Below are 12,493 nucleotides of genomic sequence, written 5' to 3' on the forward strand. Positions count from 1 at the left end.
TGGCACTCCAAAACCTACTGCTCTTCGTGCTCATTGCTGGTGTGAAGACTGATCTTCTGGACTTCCAGCTCTTCTGCGCTGACCATGGAGGGATCAATGGCTGCATACCGGGTACCATGGAACTGCAGCAAGTGGATCTGTTGGACATGGAAAATAACACTGAAAGAGGCATAGAAGCATAAGGTTTTGGTAAAAGAGAAACATTCCTTCTGAGGATGAATCACGGCTCTGAGTACAAGAGTTCAGAGAAGGGACAGAGGAAGTCCTCCATGAATGTGGCTGCTCCCAGCCCTGCCCTTCTGTATCAGTGATTCAGGAGCCAGAGCGAACAGAGCTCAGGCAAGTTGAGAAACAAAAGGAAGAACAGCAGAGGAGTTTCCTACTGCTGTTTGGCTATATGTGTTAGTAGGTTGGGTTTGGCTGCAGAGACTCACTTGAATGTATAGGTTAACCTCAGCGCTCCTGCAGAGGTATGGAAAATTGCCTCCTGTTTTGAGATGAGCTCTTCTGGCATTAGGATACAGCTTATACATTTCTTCTTTTGCTTCAGTCGAAAGCGCACTTTGGTCGAACACCTGTGTGACAAGCCACAGCAGTTAGTTCTGAGTCTAATCAGATTTTGCTTATTAAATCTGACTGGATATATGCTGCTCCTAGAAGCAATTCTCAGCTTCTCTGTGGAACAGCATTAATGAAACACAGAACAAGCAGACCCATTAGGCATTGACAGCTAGAAAGCTAACACTGTGATACATAAACATATGGCTGTGTTATCGCACAGAATTTCCAATTCAGGATTTAACAGAGGAGTCACAGTGTTGCCCAGTCAGTAGAAGGCTTTTCTAAATACAAAGTTAGATGCTGCAAGTATTTATTAAGTTGCTAACACAATATCCAGGCCCCACCTGCCATGGGGAGGAAATGGTGTTTAAATAAAAGGATTACGTTGAGATTAACTTACATCCATAATGGTTACAGGGATGTCTCGAATTTTATGAGGTTCTACATAGGAGTTCTGGCAGTTGAGGGTAAGTCTTGAAGCGAGCTCACTCTGGCCCAGACTCTCCAGCTTTTAGCAGAGGGAAATACAGATTAACAACATATTTCACTGCAGGAAGTTAACGCAATATTAACAATACCAGCCAAAGAGAAATCCGCTCCTTAGTTTTAATGGGGAACATGACTGCACTTCAGATGAAGATTACAGTTCCAACTCAGGGTCTCTCTGCAGGAGACAAGTGCTTAACACATTCCATTAGTTGCTCCTGCCTCCAGACATATCCCAGCACTTCCTCTTCCATCTCAATTTCTCAACTCCATCTCTCCTGATCTACATAAACAAACAAGCTGATGACTGGAGCATCTCTTGTCTGAGGAAAGGCTGGGAGAGCTGGGTCTGTTCAGCCTGGAGAAGAGAAGGCTGAGAGGGGATCTTATTAATGCTTATAAATATCTAAAGGGTGGATGTCTAGAGAAAGGGGCCAGACTCTCCTCAATGGTGCCCAGTAACAGGACAAGGAGCAATGGGCACAAACTGGAACTCAGGAAGTTCCATCTCAATGTGAGGAAAAACTTGTTCACTTTGATGGTGACAGAGCACTAGAACATGCTGCCCAGAGAGGTTGTGGAGTCTCCTTCTCTGGAGAGATTCAAAACCCGCCTGGAAATGATCCTATGCAACCTGCTCTGGGTGATCCTGCTTTAGCAGGGGGGTTGGACTAGATGATCTCCAGAGGTCCCTTCCAACCCCCACCAATCTGTGAATCTGAAGGCGGATAGTCACAGCGTCAGTTAAATTGCTGGGGCTGCGACAGTCCACACCTGCCAAGGATCTGTCCCTTACTCCTGTCTTCTGGGTAAGCAAATGAAAGCAGCAGGGGTATCTACGACCTCCCGCTAAGAAAATCTACAGAGATTGGCATCAGAGCCATAGAGTACCCAGTTACCTACCCTGTCCACCATGAAATCAATCCCATCGGCCATTTCAGGATCTAGAGGACCAGATGCAAAATTCCCAAGGACAATTTTTTTCAGCATAAAAGCAGGCATCAGCCAAAAGCTAAAATAGAAATAAGATGTAAAATCTTCAAGCAGTCAGGACTTCAACATTAAGATGCTTTCTTATGAGCACTTCCTTTCCTTGCACTGACTTTATGCTTTATCTTCAAATGAAATCCTGAAGAAGCTTCAGGAGCCCAGAGATGGAAAACTTTGCAGCTAGGTGCTCGAAATGTTCTGGGAAGCTGTTAGCCTTACATTGCAAGAGTGTATTTTAAACATGGTGAATAACACCTTTGTCACTCTAAATGGTTGTGCTAGAAAACAGGCAGAGTTCTTAAATCTGACCACACATCCACAGAGGATCACAGGATGACTCGTCAAATTCCACACTCCCAATTGTGAACATTTCCTTTTCCCTTGTGGCGTGGCTTTAAAAGTCACGAGTATTCCATCCCGCACCTCCCTCACCCAGGCTGGAAACAGGTTAGATACGTGTCCAACCAGGTCAGCATCACATTTCATTGCAAAATAATTAATGCCACAAATCTGATTGCTTGTATCAGCCTTCCTTACCTGTTTGCTGTCCATGTCTGATTGAAGATAGAAGTGTCACTAAAGGAATTACACAGGATCAGAGATTGAACTCTTGGAGATTTGTGTGTGTATTCTGCAAATTTTTGAGCCAGAAAGCCTCCCAGGGAAGCTCCAAAAAGGTGAACCTAATTCAAGGGAAAAAACCATCATGTTACACTTGTGAAATAAGTGACCTCAAAACACAACTTTTCATTACAAAAATAAGTCATTCAAGTTTTACTCTGTCCTCATAACCCAGTTTTAAAAAGAATCAAACTCCTTCTATTCAGCTTCTGGTTTTATGCATGATATAAATGTGATAAATATTAAAAAAAGGAAGCGTTTCTAGGTCATAGTTCAAAATTTTGCTCATCAAGCTTAAGAAAAAACTCAAACATTTCACTTTGTCTTCAATAGCTATTCCAATCCAAGATACTTTATTGTGGTATTCTGTACTACATGAGTTAGGAAGGATAACTTCCACAGGATCTCATGAAAAACTAGTTAACCAACACAATTTAATAAGCCTAGAACAGCAGATGAATTTAGACCACGTATGACAATTTTCAAAAGTATTCACCTTCAAAAATAAACTCATTTCAAAAGTAAAATTGCAATGCAGCCTATTTATAGCTATGCTCTTGTGTCATATTTCATACACTTGCTCTTAAATGAGACTCTTTCAAACATCAGATTTTTATTGCAATATGCATCTCCCCATCTTGGAGCACTCACTTTATCCAGCTGAAGGTGGTCTAACAGTTTTCTGAATCCATCACAGAACTCAAGGTGATCCCAGTACACCGGATACTGCAGCTAAAATAATACAAAATTAGGAAAAGCAGGTCTCTGATCAGACCTGTCAGCTGTCTGCTTGAAAGTCATCCCAACTCTCACATTTCAGGTGCTTCTCCTGTATGGTGAGGCTCGAGCTCCTCAGCAAGGTCCCTACTGCCAGAGGGTGTGAACACCTCCCCCTCCCTCACACAAAAATACACAACTGAAAGCATTGCAGAGCAAGTTTGTTGGGGAAAGCGCGGCATTGCTTCATTCAGTAATCGGCGGGATGAGAGGCTGGAATGATTCTTCAGCAATTCTGTAGCATGTACAGAAATCATTAACTGCTGCTAGAGAAACCAGTACTCCTAAAGCATTTCTGTTTAGCAGAAATATTATTGTACGAGTCAGTGATTCCAGTTCAGCTCAGGAGCTGGGAAGCCACAAAGAGCACGCTGTCAGGATTTTAAGAAGTGACTTGGCATTTGCAACTAGGCAGGCTAAGAACCAGGTTGTCCACCAGCCCGAAGGGAAACACAAAAACCCTGAACTGACCCACATTTTGCCTCATGGCTAACAAAGATCCAGCTAGAGGCAAAGATGACTGGTGTCCAGGGCACACAAGGGGGAAAAAACAGACTGAGATGTTAATAATGTGTATGCACAAGGCTCTGGGTAAATGCTGCCATAAACACAGAGCAGCTTCCAGCCTGGATCTGCACGCTACGTACTCTGGAGTACAACTTCAAATCATTTTTTGTGTGTGGATTCTCCTTAATCAACACAAAGAAGTTCATTTTCATTATCCAACCTCTGATTAGAGGAACAAGCACAAGTACGCTAACTTGGACCCGGGACTGAGGATACTCACAGCGATAACTCTGTAGCCCCATCCAGTCAGCGCCAAAATCTGCTGGAAAAACACATCTGCAGTTCCGCTCACAGGAGGGAGAAATATGAGTGGGCACCGAATGTTCCTGGGTCCCGCATCATACAGCGACCAGACTTTACTGTCATCATCGTCTACTATTATCTGGAAAAAAAGGGGCACGGGGGGAGAAGAAACACACAAGACAAATTAAGTTCCTCAGCCAGCTTCCAGGATTGCTCCTACAAAATTTCTGTCATCTAGTAAATATTATAATACATAAAACTCCTTTGAACAAGACTGTCTTTTACTCCTCTTCACAATAGCTTTTCCTCTAAGGCTGGTTACTAACTGGAATTACAATGTTTGTGTGAATACTGCTGGAAACAGAACTGCAGCCATGCACCGTCAGAACAAATGCTTTTGTGTCCTTACACAAGCTGGAACACAAACGTTGAGCCACGCGGAGTCAGCAGCAGCACAGTACGTGACATCTTATGGGGCTTATCCTTCTGCAGATAACTGGAGAACACGGCAATTGCTGAAAGCAGTGAGTTACGTCGGTTTTACAGTGATGGACAGCACTTCAGAAGTTACACCCTGAAAAAAAATCTCTCTTCCTTTCTGAGGAAGCGTGGTTAACTAAAGTTTGCAATGCTTTGCTCTGGGTTTCAACTCAGACGGCCTTGGTCAGAATAGTCGTATGTCCGGATCTGAAAATTCATACTGAAATAAATCACAGAAACAGCAAGGCCGTGCCCCAAAGGACCAGGTTTATGCAATAGTCCACAAGCAGAAAAGTATGCTTGGAAAAGGAGTTGCTGCCATGGCCCAGAACGTCAGTTCTAGGTACTGGGAGCAACAGCTGGAGGCTGGAAGAGCCAGCACTGCCCCAGGGGCAGCTTTTTAAACAACCATCGACATTTGCATTCACTGGACAAAAGATGTTACAGGTCTGGATACGTGCAGCCTACTGAATGAAGCAGCTAACACCACAAATTATTGATCTGAAGCAGTATAGCCAGCTGCCAGAAACAGAAACGCACACAACTCCCAAAGCAGCACTGCAAAGAAAAACACTTCCATCATCTGGCAGCACCTCAGAAGCATCTGGAGTACCTAGGACACGCGACTAGCTGACAGAGATTATTCACACACGAGCTGCTGTCCTTAACGAGCAGTTCCTCATAGTGCCCATCTCAGGGCAGAAGCTAGAAGTCTTGGCACAATTAGTATCTTTAATGGTACAGGAATTCAGTAAAGGTCATCTTTTCTAGCAATGCTGGAGCCTGACTTGTTTTTACAGAGTCTGTTCTACCAGCAAACTGTTTTGTACGTTTAGGATGCTCTTTCGACACCGCAAACCAGCAAAAGTGTCGATCTGGTAGGAGCTGTACAAGCACAAACCTCTGGGGAAAGCCTGCATCACACAGCAGGAATTCATCTCCTCTGTATCGAGATTTTATAGCTTTTTGAATAGCGATATAAAAGCACAGTTCGCTTTTCCATCACCACAGTTAAGCTTCTCAGGAAATCAGAGAACAGTGTATCATAAATCAGATTTGCTCGACTAACAAATCTGCTTGTAATAAAGCCAGTATTTCAGGCTCTGAGAGCATGCAAGAAATCACATGATGCTGTTTTGTAAAGTCTCTAAAAAAAAAGAAAGAAAAAAGAAAGACTGCATACCAGAGCTTCCAGACCACTGAAACCATTTAAAAATAAACTTTGTACAAAAGACCTCCCAATCCCCTCAAAACCAACCCTCTGCACACAACTCGAGCTCCAGGCCTCGCTGTTCTCAGCTGTCATTCTGTCAGTAATTTTGGATCAGTTCAGGGTAGCTGTCAGTGGCTACTACAAAATTTACCTTTAGGAGTATTTCTAAAGGCAAACCATACTCCTTGAAATCACAAACCAGTGTAGTTAACAGCTGATTTGGAATGTCACCAGCCTTTTTCTTGTTCCAATAGGTTGATCAAGATCGCCTACAATTTACATAAAGGGTAAAATCTGCACTTCATAGAAACAAGGGGGAAAACTTCCCTTGGAGTTTAGCAGGGCCAAGGTGTCCCCTGCTGAAGACTTCTAGGAAGGACTTATCAAATACAGCAAGTGGTGTATGCAAATGGAGGCTCACAGGCAAAGCTAAAGACTTCATTTAAAAGTGTTATTTTCTGCACTGTACTTCCTGCATCCGACAAGAGCAGGAAGGGTGATGGAGCTGTGCATTTCCTGCTCCTGGCAGGAGGAACATCTCGACCTGTTTTCGAACAAACACCTCTGGCTTTGCTTCTTGAGGTCTATCCGACTGCGGTAACGCGTGCTCGCCAGCAGCAACGATGGCTGGCCATGCCTTCCTCTGCGCTGCACGTGGTTTGCTTATACTCTCAGGGGGATAATGCAAGCAAATGTATTCCTAAAGATTGCTTCAGAGATTAGTTACATCTTCAAATTGTGCCTTTTTTTCTTCCCTCTCTCCAGATACCAGGACTAGTTTTATTTTACCTTCTTCATACCCCACATTCACCACCGTGGCATCACTTTATTTTTGAGTAGACCGAATCACTCAAGATGATAAGGTATTCCCTAGTCTGAAGGTCACCAGGTCAACAGCAGCTTCAGTTTACACATGTCCCCATTTATGAAATCCTGAGTAGTCAGCAGCAGCTGAAGGCAGCAGCCCCTGGCAGTGAGCTGCAGCATTGCACAGTCCCCAGGGCAGCAGCAACATGTTCCGTTGCGTAACCACAACCTCCAGCTCCTCTCATTTACTGTACTGCATCCCATAAAGCAGTGCCTCAGAGCACCCACATCTTTCCGCTGAAATATGGTCTTCCCAGCTTTGCTGACCCGGTCAGGCATTGTCTGGGGGCAACAGCATGGCACAAACAGACCCAGCGGATCTGGTACCAGCCAGAAACAGAAAGAAGCTGGACAGCCAGAGCCTAGACAGAGCATGCATAGTCAGCAGCAATGGATCTTTCTTATTTACTGAAGACACAATCTGGCAAAAGTGAATGAGAAACCCTGAATGGGAAATCCTACAGCCTTCCATAAAGGTAATTTCTTAGAGAAAACTACACACTGCTCAGTAGAAATAATGCTAGGCATATTTAAGTTTTGTTCCCTAGGTTTGGTGACACAGTCCCTTTCGAGTGGCCCAACAGCAACCAACTTCCTGTTGAAAGAGGTAATGCTGCTCTCGCCTCTGCTGCCAGCACCATCCCCGTGCTCCTTGCAGCCCACACAGCCATCCAGAATAGGGAACTGAACCAGCTGGAAGACAGCACAAAAACCCAAGCTATAAAACACTCCCAAGAAAGACAGGACACTGACTGCTCTGCTTGTATGGTTACAAGAGCAACCATGCTTGTAGGAGCAGCAGGCTGAGGGGTAAAGGCAAGACTGTCCTTCAGTCTGGGCTGCTGCTCAGGTTAGTCTGTAACCACAGCCCCAGCAAGCCTTATTGGCACAGGTACGTGCGACAGCTAGCCTGGGTCAGGAGCTACATACTAGTACTGCACTCCATGCCCTCTGCTGCTCGGCACGTGGAGAGCAGAAGTTGGAGCACCATGCACCTCAAACGCTCGCCTGTGATTCAGTGAAAGAAGTGGAGAAATCCAAGGGAAAGGGGAAAGCGGTTGGACAGTGTGATTAAGCAGAAGACATGTGAAGGACACACAGTGGAAGAAATAATTTCATTTTTTCCACCGTAGCTAAGGCATCTTTCCACCCTCAAGAACCCTGCGTGCAGTCCAACTGCTGAGAAGTTGCCTTCAGATGCTCTGCTTCAGCGACGGGTAGGAATGGCAGAGGGGCCTCTGGCAGCACAGCAGAGCTGCCCTGCCTTGGTGCAGTGCGCACAGGCGGCTCCGTGAGAGGCCACACACGCGGTCCCCAGCACACGCTATTCCCTTAGAGTCTCTTCCTCAGTCTTTTCACTCCACGCGCTGCTGCCGTGGGTTGCATTTGCAGGCCTCTGCTCCCCACCACCACATGCAGAAGTGACCTCTGAGAAGCATGTGAAGATCAAAAGCGTGCTTTCATGCACTCATATGACATGACAGTCAACATGACATGACAACAGTTCGGGAGATAAGCCAGGTCACTAGCACAGCCACAACTGTTCTACATCAACCAAACACCTTAGTCTGCCCCACTATAAAGCAAGAGGAGACATTTCACACACATTGATTGCAGCTGTACGTACCTTTTTAAGAGGAACTGTGCTTCTGAACCAGTTATAGTCAGGAGAGACTTTAATCTCTCCCATGATGTTTAGAAAAAACTCAGTTTAGGTCAGCCTGGAAAAAAAAAAAAAAAAGAGACAGTTAGAAATCAATACAACAGCTTTACCGCAGGCAGCACTCAAAAGCTGTGCCATGTACATAAAGCATTTGCAGAGTGAGTTTGCTCTTATCAGCTGATTGTACTACCTCTGGTTCATGGCAAGTTTACTTATCCTCAGTTTTCATCACAAACCATTTAATTATTCTCCCAAGAGGCAGTCACCTGACTGCTTTACTGTACCAGCCTTATTATGAAATGATGATGGTTTTGCAAGAGCATTCCTGTGTAACAGTTGCAGAGAAAGTCAACTGTGTTGCAGGCTTCAAGTGCCTTAAAAAGCTAAAGCACATTTTCAGTTTGTTTTTAATTTATAAAACACTCCAAATTTGTATCTAATAAATATTCATACAATTCACTCCGCAGTTCAGGCAATAAACTTACATTATTTCACAAACCTACTGCCTAAGTATTTAAACCATGTTCTTCCACCTCAGTATAACTGACCCAAAGGAGTCCCAAAGCGCATTGGGAACATCAGCTGATCTGAGGCTTAATTTACAGAAGAGCCCTGAAGTTTGAATTCCATCTGCATAGAAGCTGACTCTTGTCAGGAGTTAACAAAGATATCTTTGAAGCACACCAATTCATACAGAACAAATTGATTCAGAGTTGGGTCCACTACCCACTAAATATATAAATAATACCACTAACTCACTCTGAAGTCAGGATGTCCTAGCATACATAATGAGAACATCTTATAACGCTCCATTAATTTGTAATAAACACTTAGGTAACTTCTAGATTTAACTTTTTTTAAAGCAGCAAGAGACCATTAGCTTCCATTTATACAACAGATGGTATCAAACAGTTTTGAAGCTTGCAGTCTCAATAGGTTTACCCTAAAAGCCAACTGCATCAGGAGATTATTTTCATGCATTCACACACAGTGCTGAGCATAATAAAACAAAGCAACTTTTGCTCTTGTTACTTAACAGTTGCCAAGTATAAATCAATAGGTTTTGTTTCTTAATTCTTCATAAAATAAGGCCTCAGAATGTTTGGTGAGTCACTACATTTCTCCCCACAGGAAAGCTGCTGGTGGGCAGGCTTAACCAGCTTATTGGGTTACAGCTGGATTAACAGTTATTTACTATTTCCTCATCTTTCAGTCTTCATTTGCCATTTTCCCAGTACAGAAAACATGAATTTTAAAAGGGAAAGTACTTTCTAAATTGCAACACAAATCTTCCACAGAGCATGTGATACACCTTTCATGTCTAACGAGGGTGTCAGAGGGAGGAAATTCAGCTGCGTGGCCATTGTTTCATTTTGCATGGCTTTGTTTCGGTGCTCACATCAACTATTCTGCTCTTTGTCATAGTCTGGCAGCAGGTAAAATTACAGTGGAGGTAAAAAATATCTATTTCACCAGCCTGCAAGGCAGAGCAGGCACAAAGACACATTTGTTGCTGGACTAAGGGGAACAGTTGGTCATTAGAGAAAGGAAACAGTAGTTCAGCCTACCAATTCCTTTCCATAACCACACATGAACTAGTTTTTAAAAAGCTATTCAGCAAACCATGGTGTAACAAAATCGTGGCAGAAAAAATACAGCAAATTCCTTAAACCAACACGTTCTCTTTGAGTACTGTCTTACAGCAGGGCCAAGAAGCACAAGTCATAGTCAGGGCCTCACTATGCTAGGCACTGCACGGACACAGAGGCACAGGAGGGGAAGACTTTCTGCTAATAATTCTGGTTGCCATAAAGGGTTGGCAATCTCTTCCCGCTGTGATCACCTCTCTTTTTCTGCTGTCTCAGGCTTTCAGCACTGTTAAGCTAATTTGTGGGCTGGCACACATCACTTGGGGGCACAAAGCTGTCTATCATTAAGCTAGGTAAGGAAGGGGCACAATGCAGATGAACTTTGTCCTGTCAGGGTACCTCAGCTTGCACCACAGCAGGTTAAGAGTCCACCTAAAACCTAAATTCTGTGCTTCCCAATTCACCTGTTACCACTTCTGGAAGCAAACCACTGGTCTCCAGGATCTGGGCTGATTTCCCCCAGATCCTTTCTTGCAAAGGTGTATCTGCAACCCCTACTCCTAAGGACTGCCCCTCTTTTAAAGCATTTAAACATTTTTTTCTTTGATTATAGATTTTATTTTGCTGAAATCAATGTCCTATTACTGATTTATTTTTTTTCCTTGGCACAGAAACGCGTCATGAAATCTGCCCACACAAACATTCATGTTGACAACAACCACATGCTCTTCCAGCCACAGAAAAGCTGAACCGTGAACTCAAAACAGGGAATCAGCCACTGAAGGGGACTCAAATCACAAAGAACCTGATGCTGTTCATCACCCAGACTCTAAAGACCCAAGTTTCATTTTTAGTGAAACCAAACAACCTGAAGAACTCTAACCTCTTAAAAAGAATTCCTCTAAAGGAAAAATCACCTATGGATGCATTAAGAGCACTCGACAGTATTCTCCTTGTGAGTTATCCCCACTATATTAGTAACATTTTCCATTTGTGACTGATTTAGAAGGCTTTTGATCCTGCCATTAGCGACTAGAGACAAAACCCTGCCAGAACAGATCAGATGAGCATCGACTCGCTCCTCTCCCCTGTGCCATGTCTGCTGCGCAGCCGCTCTCCCATCGTGTTGGCCACACAGTGCCCACTCCCACAGGCCAAGAGACCTGAATCAGCACCGAAAGCTGATGGGGACTGCAGGCAAACACCAGGAGATGCAGGGGAGATGCCAGGGCTGCGGGTGCTTTATGAACACCAAACGCAGGCAATGGGGGAGAAGAGTTATGGATAATTGGGGGACAGCAGCAGGCACCTTCCCCTGCCCCATCACCCCTCCTCAACCACAGCCAGCTCCCCCAGCTTTGTAGGGAGAAGGGGACAAGACTCAGCACCCCCAGCCCAGGCTCTCCTCCCCGCAGCACAGGCAGAGGTGGCCCCTTCCCCTGAGAGCCCCCCAGGGAAGATGAACCCCCAGGGCAGGGCCCAGTCCCAAGCCCCCCTCACTTCCCACTCCCCAAGCCTGGGGCCCCTCAGGGCTCGTGATACCCCCACTCCGGCCCGACGACTCCTCATAGCCCCCCGACCCTTCAGGCACAGCCTCGTCCAGGGGTAACGCTGTCCCAGAGGCTGAGAAACCATCCCGGTCTCCTCAGGGCCCACCCGGCCCCTCACTGCTCCCACCCCGGGCCCTCAGGGCCCACCTGGCCCCTCAGGGCGCCCTCCCCGGTCCGGGGCCCTGAGGAGAGAGGCAGGCCTGTCTCCACAACGACGACCTCCCCCACCTTCCCCCCGCTGCGGCCCTCACCGGCTCGGCAGGGCCCGGGGACGGCGGAGACACCGAACCGCCGCTCTCCTCCTCCCCCGGCGCAGCCCAGGGGGCACCCGCCACCGGCCGCTACTTCCGGGTGCTGCGTCCGCGCCGACCACGTGATAGCGGGGAGGAGCGAGGGCGGGGCGGAAAAACCAGGCGGCCGCCATTGCTGCCGAGGCGGAAGTAAGCGATTTCAGCGACATCGCTACCGAGGCAGAAGTCACGTGCCCCCGTAGCGGGGCGGTGATTGGCCGGCGGGCTGTGAGGGGCCGCCGCCGCCATTAGCTCCTCTCAGGCGGGAGCGTCTGGGGAGCGGTGTGTGCCGTTGTCCCGCCGCTCGACAGGTTCCTCACAGGACTGGGGCTTAACCCGGGAAAAAAGGCACGGCAGCTGTCTGCTCGGTGCAGGCGTCACTGTGACCTGCCACTGCCATCCAGCGGGAGAAAGTGTCATTTTTTTGATATATGTGAGAAATCCCGAGTGATTTCAGTGAAAGCACTGGTGAGTGAAACGGTGTGTGTTCAAGTCGGAGTCTTATTTTTAATATAGTAGGTTTTATCCAGCTGCCTTGATCCGGGTGTTGTGCAGCACTTGCTTGTCTAATACAAAATCTGGATCTTTTCATCAGC

General features: G+C 46.0%; 1 protein-coding gene across 1 annotated transcript in view; it reads right to left on the reverse strand.

The window, feature by feature from the left end:
• Nucleotides 1-11,977, reverse strand: part of SPG21 (SPG21 abhydrolase domain containing, maspardin) — a 15,057-nt gene extending 3,080 nt beyond the window's left edge. Inside the window, exons 1-9 of the mRNA XM_054836424.1 lie at nucleotides 11,859-11,977; nucleotides 8,433-8,526; nucleotides 4,223-4,384; nucleotides 3,310-3,390; nucleotides 2,575-2,720; nucleotides 1,951-2,059; nucleotides 962-1,069; nucleotides 435-575; nucleotides 19-137 (exon numbers count right to left, since the gene is read on the reverse strand). Of these exons, the coding sequence (XP_054692399.1) occupies nucleotides 19-137; nucleotides 435-575; nucleotides 962-1,069; nucleotides 1,951-2,059; nucleotides 2,575-2,720; nucleotides 3,310-3,390; nucleotides 4,223-4,384; nucleotides 8,433-8,495 (929 nt within the window). The 5' untranslated portion in view covers nucleotides 8,496-8,526; nucleotides 11,859-11,977. The remainder of the gene's footprint in view (nucleotides 1-18; nucleotides 138-434; nucleotides 576-961; nucleotides 1,070-1,950; nucleotides 2,060-2,574; nucleotides 2,721-3,309; nucleotides 3,391-4,222; nucleotides 4,385-8,432; nucleotides 8,527-11,858) is intronic.
• Nucleotides 11,978-12,493: the final 516 nt, after the last annotated feature.

The sequence above is a fragment of the Grus americana genome, chromosome 10 (assembly GCF_028858705.1).
Source record: "Grus americana isolate bGruAme1 chromosome 10, bGruAme1.mat, whole genome shotgun sequence".
Lineage (NCBI taxonomy): Eukaryota > Metazoa > Chordata > Aves > Gruiformes > Gruidae > Grus > Grus americana.